Consider the following 21,854-nt stretch of genomic DNA (forward strand, 5'->3'; position numbering starts at 1 on the left):
TAATAGTCCAGAAAAGTAAAAATTTCACGAGGGTCTTTCAATTGCGTTAAAAAGATCCTGGTGTGTTGTGAGAAAGTATCATATTTCATGCTATTAAAGCAGATTCTTAATGTTTGTTTTAGTTTTCAATTGTTTTGGAAAGATCCTGATGTGTTGGGAGAAAATTTCATGTTTTATGTTATTAAAGCAGATTTATACTGTTTGTTTGAGTTTATTGAATCGTATCGATACATCCTTGTCTTGTATTTATCCCCCAACTTCTTCTGTGAAATTGCCCGAAACTAATGTCTAAGTCAGCCTTCAGTTGGCAACACTTTCTCAGTAGGATTCAATTTAATGGACGCATGCGGTTGTGCTTTTTCTCAGCTATTGTTTTATCCGTCTTATATTGCTCAGTTTTTCACAGTAATGAAGCTCTTGCAAGTAACTGTATTGCAGCAATAGATTAATTGGCGGATAATTTCAGTGCAAACTACATCGCACAGAGAAGTTTCATTTTTGTTTCGTCATTCAAGCTTTTAGAAAGGTTCTAGATGGCAGTCGAGTATTCGCTGAACCAGAATATAATTTTTAGCATCATTTTCATGGAAATTTTTTCACTCGAATTTGGCTTTATTAAAATATGGCCTGTTTGTACTAGTGCAAAGAAAATTTGTAACATATGTGTCCCCTGGAATGTGAAGATTGCTGAAGTTATTTTTTTTGCCAAACATCGGCAGGATGTGGGTATTAATAAGATTCGAACCTAAAACCAACAGATTCAGGCGATAAGCTTTCAGATTATTGCTATGAACTTGGGCGAAATCCCTCATGTTATTCCAAACTAACTTGACTTAACTTATGCGATCAACCAAATCGCAGCTAGTTAGAACAAGGGGTCTTTCTGAATGTTGCTAAGACTTTCCTATTCTTATTCAACAGACAAAGTTTCTTTCACTCGTAAATAGGTATATTATTTCAAATATAGAGGACACACATCAATTTTATATCAAGAGACATTGGGGTATGGATTGATAGTTATCGAGATAGAGATTTGAGATTTTGGTTATTAGGATGGTTGGGGTCTCTCTCTCTCTCTCTCTCTCTCTCTCTCTCTTTATCTCTCTTCCCTCTCTCTCTCTCCCTTTCTCTCTCTCTCTCTCTCCATCTCTCTCTATCTCTCTCTTTTTCTTTCTTTCCTTCTGTCTCTCTCTTAATCTCTCCCCCCTCTCTCTCCGATCTCTCTCTCTCTCTCTCTCTCTCTCTCTTTCTCTCTCTCTCTCTTTCTTTCTTTCCTTCTGTCTCACTCCGATCTCTTCTCCCTCCCTCCCTATCTCTCTCTCTCTCTCTCTCTCTCTCTCTCTCTCTCTCTTTCTTTTCTTCTGTCTCTCTCTTAATATCTTAATCTCACTCCTCTCTCTCTCTCTCTCCCTGAAATCAGAAAAATGAAATCAGAAAAATAATAGTCCAGAAAAGTCAAAATTTCACGAGGGTCTTTCAATTGCGTTAAAAAGATCCTGGTGTGTTGTGAGAAAGTATCATATTTCATGCTATTAAAGCAGATTCTTAATGTTTGTTTTAGTTCTCAATTGTTTTGGAAAGATCCTGATGTGTTGGGAGAAAATTTCATGTTTAATTTTATTAAAGCAGATTTATACTGTTTGTTTGAGTTTATTGAATCGTATCGATACATCCTTGTCTTGTATTTATTCCTCAACTTCTTCTGTGAAATTGCCCGAAACTAATGTCTAAGTCAGCCTTCAGTTGGCAACACTTTCTCAGTAGGATTCAATTTAATGGACGCATGCGGTTATGCTTTTTCTGAGCTATTATTTTATCCGCCTTATATCGCTCAGTTTTACAGTAATGAAGCTCTTGCAAGCAACTTTATTGTAGCAATAGATTAATTGGCGGATAATTTCAGTGCAAACTACATCGCACAGAGAAGTTTCATTTTTGTTTCGTCATTCAAGCTTTTAGAAAGGTTCTAGATGGCAGTCGAGTATTCGCTGAACCAGAATATAATTTTTAGCATCATTTTCATGGAAATTTTTTCACTCGAATTTGGCTTTATTAAAATATGGCCTGTTTGTACTAGTGCAAAGAAAATTTGTAACATATGTGTCCCCTGGAATGTGAAGATTGCTGAAGTTATTTTTTTTGCCAAACATCGGCAGGATGTGGGTATTAATAAGATTCGAACCTAAAACCAACAGATTCAGGCGATAAGCTTTCAAATTTTTGCTATGAACTTGGGCGAAATCCCTCATGTTATTCCAAACTAACTTGACTTAATTTATGCGATCAAACAAATCGCAGCTAGTTAGAACAAGGGGTCTTTCTGAATGTTGCTAAGACTTTCCTATTCTTATTCAACAGACAAAGTTTCTTTCACTCGTAAATAGGTATATTATTTCAAATATAGAGGACACACATCAATTTTATATCAAGAGACATTGGGGGTATGGATTGATAGTTATCGAGATAGAGATTTGAGATTTTGGTTATTAGGATGGTTGGGGGTCTCAGTATGAGAGTGGTTGTGAGATTTGAGATTTTGAGAAAGTGATGAAGTGATGTTTGGTATATTTTCGCTTGGTTTATATACCATAGAGTTTGATATTTTCAACATTCCATCTGTTGGTTAAACCAATCAGAAAGAACCAACACATGCTGTAATGTTTGCTTTTGGTGATATTTTATCAACCGAGCAAACACGTAATTTCAACTCAAAAGTTTAAGAATTATGTTTCTGATTTCAAGTCAGAACATATGGTAAAAGTTTAATAATTGTGTTTCTGATTTCAATTCAGAACATCCAACCATCTTATAGGGCAATTGTTAAACGGCGATTTCCGTTGACAAAAAAAAGCATAATATAATTTACGAAACATCAAAAAAGTTTTAATGGAGTTTGCGTAAAATTTTTATTCCTGATTTAGATAGTTTGTTCGTAAAGTGGCGGCTTGTAGTGTAGTCGGTTGATGAATGGCTGCTTGTAGTCGGTTGAAGAATGGCTGTTTGTAGTCGGTTGAAGAATGGCTGTTGTAGTCGGTTGAAGAATGACTGCTTGTAGTGTATGTGCATGTAGAGTAGAGCAGTGGCGGCGGCCAAATCACAGCTGGATACTTTTGAGAAATATAACATCAAATACAGTTTTTCAAATTTGGTTTAGCGAATATACTTATCAGCAATACTGGACTATAATTGTTGAAGCATACATACTTTGTAAAGTGGCGGCGGCCAAATCACAGTTGGAGTTAAAAAAATAAAAGGACGGAGGTTAATAGATAATCTTGAAACTAATAGTTTCCTCCCACCTGGGTTTTTAGGCTGAGATATTTATTGCTGAGATCCTTATTTTTTTTCCCGGAGCACTGTTATGGTTTTCTGCATTTGATTGATGCGATTCAAGTCGTTTATGTAATTCTTTTGCACTTGATCCGTGTAGGAGTCAAGGATTGGAGTCTGCATTTGTGCAGTTATAAAGGCTGCAGGAACACAAATATGTTGATGGGGGAGTTGAGGATTAACCAGACGGTATGCACCGTTACCGTTTTGGTAAGGGTGATAGGTGTCTATCTTAAATCGGTTAATAAAGGGAGAGAGTGCATAATTTTAACTGGTGTCAAAATTTGGTGGTTTCCTGGGGTTGAGGTTTTGTTCCTTTTTGACTTGAATTGCGATTTTTGATTCAAGTTCTAGAGAGTTTGCGGATTGGTGAACTAATACAGTTTCAGATTCTAGGTTTTGCCTAGTTGAAGAAGAGGGGAGAATTTTTAAAGGTCGGACAATTGCTTTTCTCTTTTGAATCCAATTAGAAATTTTCACTTTTGGAATTTTAAAATTGGTATTCAATTTTGGTTGATTAATCGGGTTGATTATTTTGGATGGCATTTCCATTGGGTCATTTAGAGACAGAAGGTTTTCGTAATCGAGCAAGTCTTCTTCAAGTGGAGTTTGAAGAAGATCAGTGGGCATATCCTAAAACATAAATAAATTAGACCGGTACAGCGGGTTGATTATTGTAATCGACTAGTTGGAGTCTAGGACAAATTTTATCCTGATTTTCGTTTTCAGAATCCTCTTGTTGAGGTGCCTGAGGCATATGATCAAGCTCAATATTTTGATCGTTCTCATTTTGAGCGAATATTGAAGTCACTATAGAAGTGAAAAGTATATTGTAAGAAGCGGCTAACATAATTTTTCCGAAATGAAGAGTTCGGCCGGTTAGTTTGTGTATGTGTAATATTTTTATTACAAATACAAGAGCGTCGAGTATAAACTTGAAGAAAAGGAAAGAGGCGAATATTATTCCGCATCTTTCTAAATAGTACTGTATTGTACCAAAAACACGAGTGTACTCGTTCTTCCAAAAATCAGGCGAGATAAGATAGTCTAAGTATATGTTTTGCGTAGATCCGTATTGACTACTCGAGTCCGGATAGAAGTGTTTTCTTGCATTAAAAAAAGTTTGGGATACTTTTTGTAGAATACCTTTCATTTCAGAGTGATCGGTAATCATGCTCCAAAATTTTTGCGTTTGTGCATAAGTGTAAATAGAAGCATCATGACTAAATGCAAGAGTGTGTTTTACTTGCCGTTTAATTTCTTTCGGCTCAAAAAGATCTGGACCTTTTACTCTAGTAATAGAGGGTGTAAGTTCGATCCAAGAATTATCGTTATCAACATCTAGTTGATAAAGATTCAAATGCTTATCGGAGCAGTCTTGTTGATCTGCTGATTTAAAAGTTTGCCGAGTGGTCGGGTCGACGAAATCAATTTTTTCGCGATACATAATTGGTATCCGATTATAGCATGCATCCATTAATTATAATGGAGAATAAAATTTTGGGCAGTGGTAGAGCCAGGCAACATTGCCATTGGTCTCTAAAAACATAGACCTATTTCGGGTCAAAATATAGCTGGCTAAAATCGGGCTTTCGATAGAGAGCATTAAAGTATTGAGAATCATGGAGCGTTCTAACTCACATTGATTCGTTAAAAGTGCCAATTCGGCAGTTCGAAGCATGTAAAAGCTTCGAAAAAGAATATAATCTAGTTTTGTTCCTAGATGAGCTTCGTAGTCTATTTGTCCTGGTGCAAAGGGATAATTTTCATTTTTGCGTATTTTACGTAAGTCAAATTTAGTTCCGAATGAATAATTCCTGTATTAGCACTCGGGTTCATTTGTAAACCAGTATCCATAATAAAACCGTTTTGGTATGCTATGAACAATGATTCGTATTGGGTCGGGTAGACTATTTTTGGGTGTCCACATAAAGATTGTGGTTTATTTAGTATTTTTAGCATAAATTGTTGAGTGTCTCTACCTCAAGTATGGTGGTTGGATATTTTAGTAAAAGAGTCTTTTACAATATAATATTTTTCTTCATTTCGAATCATTTTTGCTTCGAATTTTTTGAGAACTGAAAAAATGCAGTTTTCAGGCTCGTTCCAAGTATATGCAAAAGGGTCGAGTGATGTTGTTTCACATCCGTTTTCATTTACAGGACAAGGTAATGGAAGGTTTTGCCAGTTATTAACGGTGCCATCTTTTAGATTGACAGTTAAGGAAATATTTTGCATTTATGATTCGAAAGTATCCAAATGAATCCAAGAACGATCGCTGCATTCGTTGTGGTATTCGCCATCAACTTTGCCTCTATTTGTATTTGTGACCATTTTTTCGTCGAAGCGAAAAGGAATATTTTTTGAGTATCCTAAGTTAACATATCCCCGTTCGGCGGCGTGCTTACAAGTATCAGGGGAAATGTGTATATCAGTTGTGATTATATTTTGGCGAGCGTCTATTCCGCTTGAATCGAAAGAATCACAAAACCATCGGATAGATTGGTGTTTTATACGACACATTGTCGCGTTAATTTTTGTACTATAATGCCGTTGGTAAAGAGTAACCTCGGCTGTTGTAGTTTCGATATTTTCAGGTTGTTTTTTGCAGGGGGCTACTTTAATAAGTGAGAACATTTTATTCGATGTCATTAGTTGACAATCAAAATGCGCAATTTTTAGATCTTTTGCTGTATTAGCGTAGAGATTGTCCTCCGGGTTAAAAGCGCAGATTTGTTGGGGAAATATTAAAATAGTGTATATAGCTAACCAAAAAATGTTTGAAGTGGAGTTTGAAGAAGATCAGTGGGCATATCCTAAAACATAAATAAATTAGACCGGTACAGCGGGTCGATTATTGTAATCGACTAGTTGGAGTCTAGGACAATTTTTATCCTGATTTTCGTTTTCAGAATCCTCTTGTTGAGGTGCCTGAGGCATATGATCAAGCTCAATATTTTGATCGTTCTCATTTTGAGCGAATATTGAAGTCACTATAGAAGTGAAAAGTATATTGTAAGAAGCGGCTAACATAATTTTTCCGAAATGAAGAGTTCGGCCGGTTAGTTTGTGTATGTGTAATATTTTTATTACAAATACAAGAGCGTCGAGTATAAACTTGAAGAAAAGGAAAGAGGCGAATATTATTCCGCATCTTTCTAAATAGTACTGTATTGTACCAAAAACACGAGTGTACTCGTTCTTCCAAAAATCAGGCGAGATAAGATAGTCTAAGTATATGTTTTGCGTAGATCCGTATTGACTACTCGAGTCCGGATAGAAGTGTTTTCTTGCATTAAAAAAGTTTGGGATACTTTTTGTAGAATACCTTTCATTTCAGAGTGATCGGTAATCATGCTCCAAAATTTTTGCGTTTGTGCATAAGTGTAAATAGAAGCATCATGACTAAATGCAAGAGTGTGTTTTACTTGCCGTTTAATTTCTTTCGGCTCAAAAAGATCTGGACCTTTTACTCTAGTAATACAGGGTGTAAGTTCGATCCAAGAATTATCGTTATCAACATCTAGTTGATAAAGATTCAAATGCTTATCGGAGCAGTCTTGTTGATCTGCTGATTTAAAAGTTTGCCGAGTGGTCGGGTCGACGAAATGAATTTTTTCGCGATACATAATTGGTATCCGATTATAGCATGCATCCATTAATTATAATGGAGAATAAAATTTTGGGCAGTGGTAGAGCCAGGCAACATTGCCATTGGTCTCTAAAAACATAGACCTATTTCGGGTCAAAATATAGCTGGCTAAAATCGGGCTTTCGATAGAGAGCATTAAAGTATTGAGAATCATGGAGCGTTCTAACTCACATTGATTCGTTAAAAGTGCCAATTCGGCAGTTCGAAGCATGTAAAAGCTTCGAAAAAGAATATAATCTAGTTTTGTTCCTAGATGAGCTTCGTAGTCTATTTGTCCTGGTGCAAAGGGATAATTTTCATTTTTTGCGTATTTTACGTAAGTCAAATTTAGTTCCGAATGAATAATTCCTGTATTAGCACTCGGGTTTATTTGTAAACCAGTATCCATAATAAAACCGTTTTGGTATGCTATGAACAATGATTCGTATTGGGTCGGGTAGACTATTTTTGGGTGTCCACATAAAGGTTGTGGTTTATTTAGTATTTTTAGCATAAATTGTTGAGTGTCTCTACCTCAAGTATGGTGGTTGGATATTTTAGTAAAAGAGTCTTTTACAATATAATAATTTTCTTCATTTCGAATCATTTTTGCTTCGAATTTTTTGAGAACTGAAAAAATGCAGTTTTCAGGCTCGTTCCAAGTATATGCAAAAGGGTCGAGTGATGTTGTTTCACATCCGTTTTCATTTACAGGACAAGGTAATGGAAGGTTTTGCCAGTTATTAACGGTGCCATCTTTTAGATTGACAGTTAAGGAAATATTTTGCATTTATGATTCGAAAGTATCCAAATGAATCCAAGAACGATCGCTGCATTCGTTGTGGTATTCGCCATCAACTTTGCCTCTATTTGTATTTGTGACCATTTTTTCGTCGAAGCGAAAAGGAATATTTTTTGAGTATCCTAAGTTAACATATCCCCGTTCGGCGGCGTGCTTACAAGTATCAGGGGAAATGTGTATATCAGTTGTGATTATATTTTGGCGAGCGTCTATTCCGCTTGAATCGAAAGAATCACAAAACCATCGGATAGATTGGTGTTTTATACGACACATTGTCGCGTTAATTTTTGTACTATAATGCCGTTGGTAAAGAGTAACCTCGGCTGTTGTAGTTTCGATATTTTCAGGTTGTTTTTTGCAGGGGGCTACTTTAATAAGTGAGAACATTTTATTCGATGTCATTAGTTGACAATCAAAATGCGCAATTTTTAGATCTTTTGCTGTATTAGCGTAGAGATTGTCCTCCGGGTTAAAAGCGCAGATTTGTTGGGGAAATATTAAAATAGTGTATATAGCTAACCAAAAAATTTTTACTTTTAGACGGCGGCGGAAAATAGAAATTATACTTACTTTCAGCAAATCATCGATTACTTGGTCCGTTGATTGATCAAGGTCCATTATTTCACCTTCTTCGAGATCGGTGATTTTAGACATTATTTTTGAATTTTATTGATTTTTGCAGTTGCTGAGAAGTATCAGGATGTTTTGGAGGTTGAGAAGTTTTTGAAAGAATGATTCTGGGCTTATTTTTGCTGGTTTATATAGATCAGATTCTGATAAAATTTGTTTGTATAAGACAGGTTTTAGCAAAGCCGGCTGTTCAGTTATAATTGATATACTATACTGTGCCGTATTTGTTTTTACTGGCACGTTTCTACGGCCGTTGGGAGGGCTTTTATTTGCAATTTAAGACGATGCTTGAATCGATCTCTACCATCAGTGAATCTTTTAGAAAAAGATTTTTTAGTTGAGCCCAAGTAGTAGCATTAGTTACTTCATCAGTATACCATTCAAGAGCTGTTTCTGTTAATAGAGATCCAAACAAACTTTTTTGTCTGTGATCATAGTTAGGCTGAGCGCCAGCGTCTGTGGGTCGTTGCCCTAGTGAGAATACAATTTTATTCTCAACTGAAGTCCAAAAGGCTTTTGCGTTTAGGTCTGAATTATTTCCTGAGAATGATACAAAAGACAAGTTAGGATGGGTGATTGAGTGATCGGCCATCTTACTTTTTTCAAGTTAAGATATCCAATTTAAAGTTTTGAAAATTTGAAATTTGATATTTTCAACTTTATGAAAGTTTTAAAATTTGAAGTTTTGATAATTTCAACATTTGAATTTTTGATAAATTCAATTTTTTGAAATTTGATAATTTCAATTTTTGAAATTTTCAACTTTTTGAAATTTTGATAATTTCAATTTTTGAACTTTTTAACTCATTGAAATTTTGATAATCTCAGTTTTTTGAGATTTTGAAAATTGAGTGAATTTTTGAAACTTGTGTGCCTCACTGGTCGCACCAATTATTCCAAACTAACTTGACTCAACTTATGCGATCGACCAAATTGCAGCTAGTTAGAACAAGGGTTCTTTCTGAATGTTGCTAAGACTTTCCTATTCTTATTCAACAGACAAAGTTTCTTTCACTCGTAAATAGGTATATTATTTCAAATATAGAGGACACACATCAATTTTATATCAAGAGACATTGGGGGTCTGGATTGATAGTTATCGAGATAGAGATTTGAGATTTTGGTTATTAGGATGGTTGGGGGTCTCAGTATGAGAGTGGTTGTGAGATTTGAGATTTTGAGAAAGTGATGAAGTGATGTTTGGTATATTTTCGCTTGGTTTATATACCATAGAATTTGATATTTTCAACATTCCATCTGTTGGTTAAACCAATCAGAAAGAACCAACACATGCTGTAATGTTTGCTTTTGGTGATATTTTATCAACCGAGCAAACACGTAATTTCAAGTCAAAAGTTTAAGAATTATGTTTCTGATTTCAAGTCAGAACATATGGTAAAAGTTTAATAATTCTGTTTCTGATTTCAATTCAGAACAATGTTGGAAGGACCGAATGCGCGAAAATAAAAATCAGCCAATCAGATTTCAGTAATCTAAAATTTGGAAAGAAAACGTGAAAATGAAAGAAAGTAAGCATTTCCATGGATTTAATATTAATATTGGCCGAATATAAAACGGCAGAAATATGCAAAACTTTCAAATTGTCACTGATCGTAGGCGAATGGGAACAAATTTTATATTTCAAGGGTTTTGTTGTAAAAGAAGCAAAGTATTGCTTCATTTAATTCCTTTTAGATGAACAGCAATTATTTGTTTTCAATAATTAACTTTTGCTTTTTTTTGTTTTCGGTCATTCGCCCATGAGTTTTTCGCCCATGAGAATAGCCCCCATGAACTTGGCTCAAACAAGTAACTTAATGCATTTTCAGATCGTATGAAGTTCCTCTCAAATCTTCATTTCCCTGCTTATCTAGGTGTGTTTTTGTCGAACTGTGACGAAACATCATCAATATGTTTTACCATCAAAGTTTACTCAGACGGCAAAGTTACAGATCATGGCGTTGCTTTGGAAGCAAAATACTCCGCAGTCTCTTGGTGTTGGTCAGAGACTCAAATTAGTGATTTGAACGACAGTCACTTTCTTTTTGCATGTGGGTTAAAAAACGCCAGCATATCATCAGCAGCAGCGGCAATTGTGCGGATCAATATATCAAATTTTGCAGTATCTCTTAGTGAACTTCCACCGATAAATGCCCTTGTTAAAATTTCCAAGACCCAATCATCGCAAGAAACTATTACCCAACAGGTGTGTTGGAGGCCTAAATCTAATAACGAGTTGGCAGCTAGAGTTTCACTCGGGAATTTTTCAGGCATCTTTCTCTGGAAAAAAATCAATTTGAACAATATTTCGGCTAGTGAAGAACCGAGGCAAATACTAACAAACGAAGAGGTTCTGCAAATTGAGTGGCCATTTGAATCCACTCTGTACTTCATTTCGACTGCCTCTTCAAATACGTCAGTTATAAAAAGCTTCGATGCAACGTCGATGACTACTGGACAACTAGCAGTAGAAATCAAAACAAGAACTAGCATGAAGTTTGACCGTTTCAGGAGTCGCTTCTCAATTATAGACGACGGAAACCTGCGAGTGTTTCAGAATAATCTGCAAGTTCATTCTATTAATCTGTGCCCTGAGAGAGAAGACGCCTCCTCCTCTCAGATGTTGCACGAGTGGAATCCAGCAGTGTGTAATCAATTGATTGTGTTCAAAGTCAGACAGAGGCTGTTAATATTAGTCGATTTCTTCTACTCAGAAGCGACTGAAGGCGCATCCCATTTCATTTCACCTTTGAAGAGAATGTTCAACTTGAACCTGGATCGAACCGTGTCAACATTTTGCTGGGCACCATGGCAGAAAAACGCTGGATCTCAATTGATTTTCGGAAGCAGCAACTCCAAAGATATCGTACCTAAATACGTTCCAGTTCATTTAAATTCATCCGGGTTTGGGGTGAATTTTTGCTTGTCTTCCATCAGTGATAATTGTATCTACTCTATGAAGAACTTTGAGGATGACATTGCCTCCAAAATGCAAAGAAGGGCGCTGAAAAATTATGGGCCTGTAGTTGAACGTCTGCCCACGACTGATGTTACTGAGGATGAAGAAATCACTGCGCTGTGGGAGAAACTGGAACACCTGAAGAAATGCCAGAGAAGCCTGCTGAAGAGCAACGAGAAGCTGTCGTTGAAGAGTGTTGTTGGAATTCCAGGAATTGTGGATATGATAAATAACACGTCAATGCACACGCCAGTCGACAACTCAGAAACGAAGTTGAAGTTTTTTGACCGAGAGTTAGATAACATAGTTTATGATACGATTATTAGGAAGCATTGCTTGAGCTACTGTAACTGGGAATTCAAAGTGATGAATACTGCTCAGCTAGAGAATCTGGAAAACTATGTAAACAAAGTTCACGGTGGCAATAATGAAGTAGGAGCTGCACTGGCTTGGGTCCATTCTCGTGCGCAGTTGTGTCTCACATATTTGGACAAAATACCAAATGCCGCCTTTTCTCTGGCTCTTTCCGGTCTTTCAAACAACACAAATTCAAGCCTCTGGTTTGAGAAATGTCGTTTGCTGTCTATCGAAAACCCCTACCTACGAGCTCTTTTCGGGTTCCTAGCCAAACCGGAAGCCCCAAAAGACGTTTTGCGTGGTGATTTGACTACGTTTCCGTCTTATGGAGGTAGTAATGTGAAACACAAGAAGAGAGGGCTTCCTGCAATGCGACTGGAAGACCACGTGGCGTTTGCGCTTAAACTTCTGCCAGACAGGGAACTGCCGGGGTATTTGAATGAACTGACAAAGCTGTACACTGAGTATGGAGACTTGGACGGTCTGTTTCTGACAGGAGTGACGCCCAGGTGTCTGGACCTGTTGCAGAGTTATCTCGACAGAAGTGGGGACATTCAGACTGTGGCTCTCATTCTGGTCTTCGCCAATTCCTACTCGCACCACTTCATGTCTCAGTCGATTCAGTGGGACGCCAGCTGTTTGCGACTCATTAATGAATGGATCGAAGAGTATCGGTCTCTGCTCGACAGCTGGGCCTGCTATGGAACCAGAGTGAAATTTGATAAAGCTGCCAGATGTTTTGATGCGGACGCACAGCCCTCCCAAATTCTTGCAGCATGTGTTTTTTGCAGTGTGCCTTTCAACGGAGCGGACAAGAAAGACAACATGCGCAAATCAAATCATGTACAAAATTTTGGCTCAGAGCCTAAAATAAGCCACTGCTGCAGTAACTGCGGTAACTTCTTACCCAGATGTGCAGTTTGTCTTCAGATAGTGGGGACGTCGTCTGCTCACAATACGTTGACTGGCGCTCGACCTAAAGCAAAATTAAGTTCGAGTAAGATTGTACCAATAGCGGCGAATAGCGTAGATGACAATTTTTTGACGAATAAAACACCTACCTCTAGCGTATCTAGTTCGGCAGCTGCAGTGATGAGTGCGACTAAAGTAAACAGTTTTCATAACTGGTTTGTGTGGTGCAACTCGTGTTCACATGGAGGACATGCAAGCCACATATCAGCCTGGTTCTCCTCGCACGCTACTTGTCCAGTTGAAAAATGCAAATGTCGGTGCTCTAGTTACGACTAGAGTTTTTTGAGTTTGTGGAGATCTGTCAAAACAGTCATCAACAATATCAGATTTAAAACTTTTCTTTAATCATCTATATTACCAGGACAAGCTGTTAATTTTTAGAAGTACTAAATTGTGCGTGTAGGTTGACGGAATCCGGAAACAAGCATTTGAACATGTAAAAAGCGGATGAATTCACAGGCCACAATGATTGCGGATTCCAAAGCTGTTTGTTCGTAACGTAAATTTTCCGCAAATAGTGTAAACATATTCAGCTAGCCGAAATTTGTTTGGTTTCCGCAATTTGTGCGTGAAAAATTAAGAGCTAGCTAGAACCGGCTCGGGTGTTAACATTTGAAAGCTAGCAAGAAAACGCTCATGTGAAATTTGAGACTAATTGACCTTTCTCGAAAACTACCCTCCTGAGTTTTTAGGTTCAATGGAAATAACAGGTTTTGTAAATGTCTTCTCAATCAGAGGATATGCCTTAAAATTCTACACAAAATGCTATTTTTGATTTTTTGAGTTTCCTGTCAAAATTGACATGAAGAGTCTAAACGAAAGAATCGGTCGCGAGAATGTTTCCTGACACCTTATTCATCTCGCAGACTGCCATCAAATACGCTGAACTTTTCGCTGAACATAATACGCTGAACTTTTCCATTTATGCTCATCTTCCCAAAACAAATTTTTCGCCACAGAGCTTCCCTACATGCCAACATGCATGTAACAACAAGGCAATTTTCATTTTTTCAAGACAATTTGAAAAAATAAGATACAATTAGAACGTTAAAATAAACATTATTTAGTACTCCTTGCACTCAACGCGGCTAGAGTTCAATGGAACTCTAGCATCAACCCAGATAAACAATCCGAGACAGTTTTGGAAAATAGAATCATCATCAACTACGACTTAAAAGTTCTACAAGCAGAAGAATTCATTCCCTTTGAATCCTAGTCCTTTTCCCCAATTTCGAGCTTGATGTCAACAGTTAGTTAGAACTATTTCTATACAATATAGCGGAAATGTGCAAGCAAACCAGTCTATTTTGCAACTTGGAGTTCTCATCGTATTTTACGAAAATTTATTCTACTTTTGGCGTCGATTGACTTCTTCACCATGTACAAAACGAAGTTTCGGATCATGCCTTGCCTCGCTGTTCCTTGAGGGACTTTCACTAAACGCACTTAAAAGTATCAGCGACTGAAAAGGCGAAAAACCCTGGATATGGGGTCTGGCTCATAACACCGGCTTCAGTGCCATACACCTTAATTGAAGCAGTTCAATGGAACTCTAACATCAACCCAGATAAACAATCCGAGACAGTTTTGGAAAATGGAATCAACTACGAATTAAAAGTTCTACCAGCAGAAAAATTCATTCCCTGGGCTCTACAATTCATCTACAATTTCCAGCGGCATAGTAAAATTCTCTGGATGCAATATTCGCATAATAACTTTTAAATGTGGGAGACAACTTCTCGGACCACGCATCAAAACCAGATCAGACTTGTCTGCATGTGAGAAGCTGCCAGCAGTCAAATTCAATGTCAAACTACTTGACTCATTTTCAAATTTACTAAGCAAGTTGCCAGAAATACATGCCGGGATATAACTATTCGAGGAATACGAGACCATTGCCCAAGAACTAGGCCGAAAATTGAAAAGGCTCTGAACCTCGTTGCACAAGCTTTTAATGGCCAATTAATGTTGACAGACTCACTAACCATGAGTGTAGCTTCCTTCATAGGATCATTGATACTGCGAGCCTTGTTTACGTGGGTCTAGCTTAAATGTAAAAAGAAAAAACATTGACTCTATGTAACTTCTGACACCTCCACTGGTAGTGGTCAAATGCTGTATCCAGAAAACTTTCAACTCCATTTCAAGACGCTTTGAACGATATTAGAGAATACGCAAAACGAGTCAAAGCGGAAATGGCGCTCGAACTCAACGATGTGAGAGCCCAAGTTTTCACTATGCAAATGAATTGTAAAAACCACGACATAGCCAACTCTACTATAGGACTTCAGTTCCTGCACGAAAACAGAACTCTTAAAAAAAGCAAGTTTATTTAATAAAGCGTCCACAGCATGTAAGTTTAAACCTTAAAGAAAAGTATCACTTTCTCAATAAACCTTTAACACGTTCTAAAGATAATGTATTTATCCATGTGCCGTATATTTTTAAGCATATATATCTTGACCAACGGACTGTGTGTGGAACTGCAGGAATTTATTGTAACCCTTAATTTTTCTACGAAAATAATGGCAGAGTGCAGAACCCATAGCAATTTTTTCAAAGATGGTAGTGTCACATGCCCAAATTCCGTTTATGACGACAACACTACCTACCTGGCTCATTTTTGATCATTGGCTTTTACTGTGAGACAACGAAAACATTTGATAGGATGAACAAAAATGTTTTAAGAGAAAACTTTCATTTGGTACATCGATAGATTCGTAGTCAATCTTACTGATAATTTTATTGAATCTATATGAGCCCTTTTAACGCCAACAAATACTTTTTGATGCTTAAACTGTTAAATGACTGAATAGATATGGTGAATGTAATGTGACCTGCTCATTAACAAGAAATCATTCGCCTTAACTTTTTTGATGTACTCCTCTGAGCCTTTTGAGGATAACAGTCCTGCGAACAACGCAATCCGAGTAAAATCTCTCGGGTGGCCGACTTTCTTTTCATTTGGAAAGACAATTCCTGCATAATAAAATAATAGCACCCAGCACACCTGCATTGAAAAGTGATCGCAAGAAATCGGGATATGACAGACACGAAGATTGAGAAGTGAGCTAAATCTGATCAGTTAATTGCAACTCATTTTATCGCCTTAATATCTCGACTATCATAAAGACTTTGTGGCTAATCAATAAAACCCCTTGTCACATCCCTAAATTCCATTTATGGGTGTGATTCATTATTTGACCCTACCAAATTACTTGAAGGCACTTTTTGGTATTTACGACCACGAGCTATATTTTCTTTGAGACAAACAGGAGATGTGAACGAGGGAACAAGCAAACATCATTACGAAGAAACAGGAAGTAAACATTTGAACTCAAATAATAAACTCCGAAAAAGTCTTGGCGATTAAAAACAGAGTGGCCAACCTTTGCTGACAACTTTGTTAAATAAATTTGATGAGTGTAAATACTAACATACACTCTTGGTTTATAAACTTTGTAAAATCCATCGAGAGATATCCGCGAGAGTGACCAGCTTGACTCGAAATTTAAAGCTCTGCCTAAACTTCTTTCTCTGTCCTTTGAGCTTTCAAGAGGAATACCGCCCTGCGAACTGAACGACATCCGATATATCTCTCGGGCATAGAACTTTCCTCGTCATTTGGAAAGTAACTAAATAACAAACTCAGTAATACTCAGAGAAACCTTCAGAGACCTCACATAAATAAAATGAGATATGACATGGTGATAGGAATGGGATTTTAAAATTTTAAGAACGTTGGATCCTAGAGATGACTTTTGGCTATGACTAGGATAAAAAATTAGATGAATACATTTTGAATTGCGCTAGGGAGAAGTTTTTTAAGATTTCAATATAATGAAAAACAAAGAAAATGCCAAGTGAAAAAATTGTATACTAACAGAGTTTGAGCGTAGCAGTACTTTGCGCCCCGATAAACACGCACTGCAACCTCCAACGAATATATGGACACCTATTTAGTGATCTGTTTTGGCCTGCTGATAATTTCTTTGGCCTCTTCTTAATATGAACATGAATTTATTGTCAGGATGTTTTTGTTTCCATAATTTTTGACAGAGAAAAGGTTGAGTTACCTGTTCGTTTTTGCCTGTAGTTCTCTGTTTTTGCAATGTTATTGGGCATAGCGCGCCATTTCTTCCGGGAATTATACGCTCTCTTTGGTTTTTCGAATCCTGCGTCTATTTCTCGTACCATAAGATCACCAGCGTCACACGCCAAATCCTGCGCAAACTTTCTTCGTAGCGGAGTTCTCTTCTGCCATAGAAGCTCCTTAACTGGTTCTCCAATCCTCAGAGCGTACCGATTTTCTACTTCCTCAAATCTAGATTTATCAGAAGGCCGACTAGCCTCAAATCCGGTCACAAGAGCCGGCCACGAGAGAGTAAGGACAGCTATAAAAGCTCCTGATGGTTGCACGACTAAGTTTCCAGGTCGTGTAAAAATAGCAAATATTTGATAAAGAAACTCCCTAGGACCTCTTTCGATCAAATCAATGAAACCTTCCAGGCTCTTTGCGTTCTGGTAGAGAAAATAAGAAGCAGGTCCTGGATTCGCAACAACATCAAGTTTTGTTTCAAAAAGCGTGCAGGATGTAGAGTCATCTGCTTCTGTCTCAATATGTGCTTCAGTAAACCAGGGTTCAAGTGACAGTAGCGCATCGGAACTCTAAAAGCATAGACGGGCGGAATGACCATCTCAGAAACTCTTTCAACAGAAAAAGACCACGATAGGGATTTTTCAAAATCCTCCGATTGTATTTCTCGGAACTCCCTGTTTGTCATATGGTGCCTCATTAGTGTCGAGTTCAATTCGTTTACGTCTTGGCACGCTTTCAGTTAAAATGATAACGGGTTTTCACATTGAACACTTCCTGGTTGATTATTTCTATCGGTTTCTTAAACCAGTCAGTTTTTCCAGTCGACACAATCTACCAATCCATCACTTTTGGCTTTCTCATTTAGTTCTTTTCATGTCCTGTAACCTTTCCCGCTAATTGTTTGGAGTGGTTTCCATCCTTTTTCACGAATACATTCTTCAGTCAGCTCAGGGATTGAGTTTAAAAAGGACATTGCGCGATATTATTGCACTTAGCAAATATCAAAAACAGAATCTGAAAAGGAAACACATGCAATTAGTATACATCAAATACGACACCTGAACACTGTTGTGCACAGTGTACTTTCTATATTCGGTATAAAAGGCCAATTGCAAATTTACTTTCGCATTAACACAGATTACAAAGCAAATTTCTATGTAAATGTAACTAACAGTTTTAGATCAATTTGAAAACAGTTAAATTAACTAAAACAACGTCTAAGACAACAACTAAATCCAAACAAACACCCAAAACAAAAACAGCACACATAATGGCAACAACACAAAGCTCAAGTTCATGCTCTCGTCTTCTCTAACATCATCTTCCACTTTTTCTTTCCAATCTCCACATACCCCCATCCAATCAGTTATACAAGGTCTCCCTTCTTTCGCGCACATTCTCTTCTCATAGCAAAAAACAGAGATGTCTTGGTCTTTCAAATACACTTCCTCACAAGCAAAATTACAGCAGACAAGAGAAAACAAAGGAATCAACGCAAATATCATTTTTCAACAGTCTGAAAAATTAAGATACATTTAGAGCTTTAAAAAATAATAAAACATTATTTAGCAGTCCTTGCACTCAGTACAACCTCAGCTCAATGGAATTCTGAAAACTACCTAGGAGAACAATCGGAGACAGTTCTAGAAAACGGGATAATCTTCAACTACGAATCGAAAATTCTATTAGCAGAAAAATTCATTCCGATTGAATTTCTAGTCCCTTTCCCAAAATTTGAACTAAATATCCAAGATGAACTTGACGACTTCTTGAAACAACTAGCTGAAATGTGGAAGCAACCCAGCTTATTTTGCCATTTGGACTTTTCGTCCAATTTCACTAAAAACGATTCAACCTTTGATGTCGACTGGCTACTTCACCCAGTGAAAAACGAGGTTCTTCAGCAAAACAGGAATTTACGTCCCTACGCAAATATACAGCCTCATTTCTCCATGAAAAACAACAAACATCCAATCTGAGGGAAAAACGAGCACCCGCCTTAGCGATTGCAGCCCTAGCATCAGTTGGACTTTTCGGAGGTGGAATTCGACTAGGAAAAACAGCAGATTGTGGACTACGAGGAATTTTTGGATCCTGCAATGATAAGTCTAAAGAAAATGCTGAAAACATTGTCAGACTCTCTGACTTCGTCAGCCAAATAGCTGAAAAAATCTATACGCTTGCAGAAAATCTAGATGCAAAATTCTTCATGGTAACGAGTGAATTACATTCGATAAAACAGGCACAAGACGAAATGATACAAATCCAAATTTAAATTGGGAAGTTATTCGAGAGCACTTTGAAGTTTTTATGCAAAACATTCACATTCTACGGGACTGTGATCACCTTTTGTTCACAAGACAGCAGATTAACTTCAATTATGATACGGTCTCCTCGCTGCTTGCGATTACTTTTGCAAATGTGAAATCGTACCGATCAGCTCTCTACTCCTATCGCATCAACATGCTTAACTCGATACCGTCTTTGCTGAATAAATTTCTGCCAATGTCGTTAGTCCCACGGGACTCATTAATTAAAGTTCTAGAAGAAGTTGCCTAAATGCAAAGCCATGCGCGTGATCGACGTTCACTAGCCATTCCGATGGACGAAATTCTATCCTACTATGAAGCCCAGCTTCTTACCGACGTGGTCACTATCAAAGAAGTCTTGCTAATGAAGATTGCCGTTGCACTAGCGTCACGGCAAAATTCATTTACGGTCTTCCACGCAGTTTCAGTCCCGATGCCACAGTATGAGAAGGATAAAGCCATTATGTGGAAAACGGAAGCTCCCTACTTGGCAATATCGGAGGATAATATGGAAACTGCAGTGTTAACAGAGTACAACCTGAAACACTGCCTTGAATCTTCAAGATATCAGATTTGCGACGAAATGATCCCTACTGAGACAGGACACGGATCATGCCTGGCAACTCTTTTCTTCAAACGGAATCTGGACACACTGAAAGTATGCGACACCGAACAGATCCAGTTACCATCCACTGAAAAGGCTGAAAATCTAGGATTTGGGGTATGGTTGATCACATCAGCAACGTCTGCATACACCCTCTTCGAGTCTGATATAGAATCAACAACCGCCAGCGGAATAGACAAGTTCCCGGGATGCCATATCTGCATTGTAACACTGGAATGTGGAAAACAGTTAGTAGGGCCTAATATAAAACTTCGATCTGATTTAGCAACATGCGAACAGCTCCCAGCAATCGCCGGACCCGAAGTTCAACGTCCAATTGCCGGACCCGATCTCAAACTTGCTAAGCGAATTGCCAGAATTGGAGGACATGCCATATTACGACTCAAATCCCAAATGTTCAAAATCAAGAACAGATGAAGAAAATAGCAAAGCAGCTAGCGCGGAACATGAGAAAACTTCAACCTTCACTAGCAAGAGTATTTGATGATCGGCTGACATGTAAAAGTTCATTGATAATGACTATAATTTCCTTCATAGGCTCGATGGTTCTCCATGCACTTTTCATGTGGATCTACCACAAATGTAAAAAGGAGAGTAGTGACCCCACGCTACTCTTGACACCTCCACCAACACAAGAATCAAATGCCGACACATGTGAATCCACAGCTCCATTTCAAGAAGCACTGAATGACGTGAAAGATCACGCCAACAATAAAGTTGGAGATGACAATGGAACTCAATAACGTGAGAGCTCACGCTTTTACCTCGCAAAAATCATGCATCAACCGAGATGTTTCTAAGTCACAACCAGGACTTCATTCAATGCATGAAAACGTAGTACCACTGAAAGAACACTAGGTAACACTTCTCGGTAACCTTAAAAGTACCACTTTAAAGAATTGCATCACTTTAAGGAAAATTATTACCACAACTTTTAACACATTCTTGATAAAATGCATTTATCCATGTGCCGTATATTTGTAAACATATATAATCTGACCAACGGACTATGTGTGGAACAAGAGGACATCAAAACTGTACCCATGTATTTTCTACAAAAAGCAGAGCGCAGAAAGTTTCCGAACCCATAGCAACTTTTTCAAGGATGGTAGTGTCACATCCCTAAATTCTATTTATGGGTGCGATTCATTATTTGACCCTACCAAATTACTTCAAGGCCCTTTTGTGTAATATTTACTACCACGAACTATATTTTCTGTGAGACAACAAGAAGATGTGAACGAAGGGACAAGCAAACATCCTTACGAAGAAACAGGAAGTAAACATTTGAACTCAAATCATAAACTCCGAAAAAGGCTTGGCGATGAAAAACAGACTGGCCAACCTTTGCTGATAACTTTGTTATGATGAGTGTAAATAATAACATAAACATTTGGTTTATAAACTTTGTAAAATCACTCGAGAGATATCCGCGAGAGTGACCAGCTTGACTCGAAATTTAAAGCTCTGCCTAAACTTCTTTCTCTGTCCTTTGAGCTTTCAAGAGGAATACCGCCCTGCGAACTGAACGACATCCGATATATCTCTCGGGCATAGAACTTTCCTCGTCATTTGGAAAGTGACTAAATAACAAACTCAGTAATACTCAGAGAAACCTTCAGGGACCTCACATAAATAAATTGAGATATGACACCCCTACCTTCCATGTATGTGTTTGCTCCCTCTCCTAAATGAGACAAAATTTTTATGCGTTATATCGTGTAATTGTAACCAGTAAACTGAATCATTTTAATAAACTGAATCTCCAAAATTCGAAAACCGCAGACATGTGAAAGCTTAACTATTCGCTTTTGGTTTTTTAACTGGTTCTTTTGGTTCTTGATATTGAGTTGCTCGCTATATTCCATTGAACCATCGCTCCACCAGCCTCCTGAACAAAGAGGGTTTTCGAGAAATCTAAGGAATCCATAACGAAACTTGAATCAGTTGTTAATTTGCGAAAATAGGATTCCACGATAAATCTCCACCAAAAAAACGCGTTTAAAAACGGAAATATACGTTATTTGTTTCCGAACTAAATGCGGAACTTGTAAACAAAATGCGGGTTCAGCGACAAGTTGGTGTGATATCAATGCGAACATGTTTTATTATTTATGTTATTATTTTTATGTTCATTTTT

The 21,854-nt window shown here is 37.6% G+C and overlaps 2 protein-coding genes across 2 annotated transcripts in view; one reads left to right on the top strand and one right to left on the bottom strand.

The window, feature by feature from the left end:
- Positions 1 to 21,854, bottom strand: part of LOC134846008 (5'-3' exoribonuclease 2-like) — a 351,354-nt gene that overhangs the window by 84,515 nt on the left and 244,985 nt on the right. The window lies entirely within an intron of this gene.
- LOC134846954 (GATOR2 complex protein MIOS-like) lies at positions 10,227 to 13,671 on the top strand. Its single transcript, XM_063864397.1, has one exon. It carries the CDS (start codon positions 10,228 to 10,230, stop codon positions 12,955 to 12,957), a length of 2,730 nt encoding a protein of 909 aa, XP_063720467.1. The 5' UTR covers position 10,227; the 3' UTR covers positions 12,958 to 13,671.

The sequence above is a fragment of the Symsagittifera roscoffensis genome, chromosome 5 (genome assembly GCF_963678635.1).
Source record: "Symsagittifera roscoffensis chromosome 5, txSymRosc1.1, whole genome shotgun sequence".
In the NCBI taxonomy this organism is placed as follows: domain Eukaryota; kingdom Metazoa; phylum Xenacoelomorpha; order Acoela; family Convolutidae; genus Symsagittifera; species Symsagittifera roscoffensis.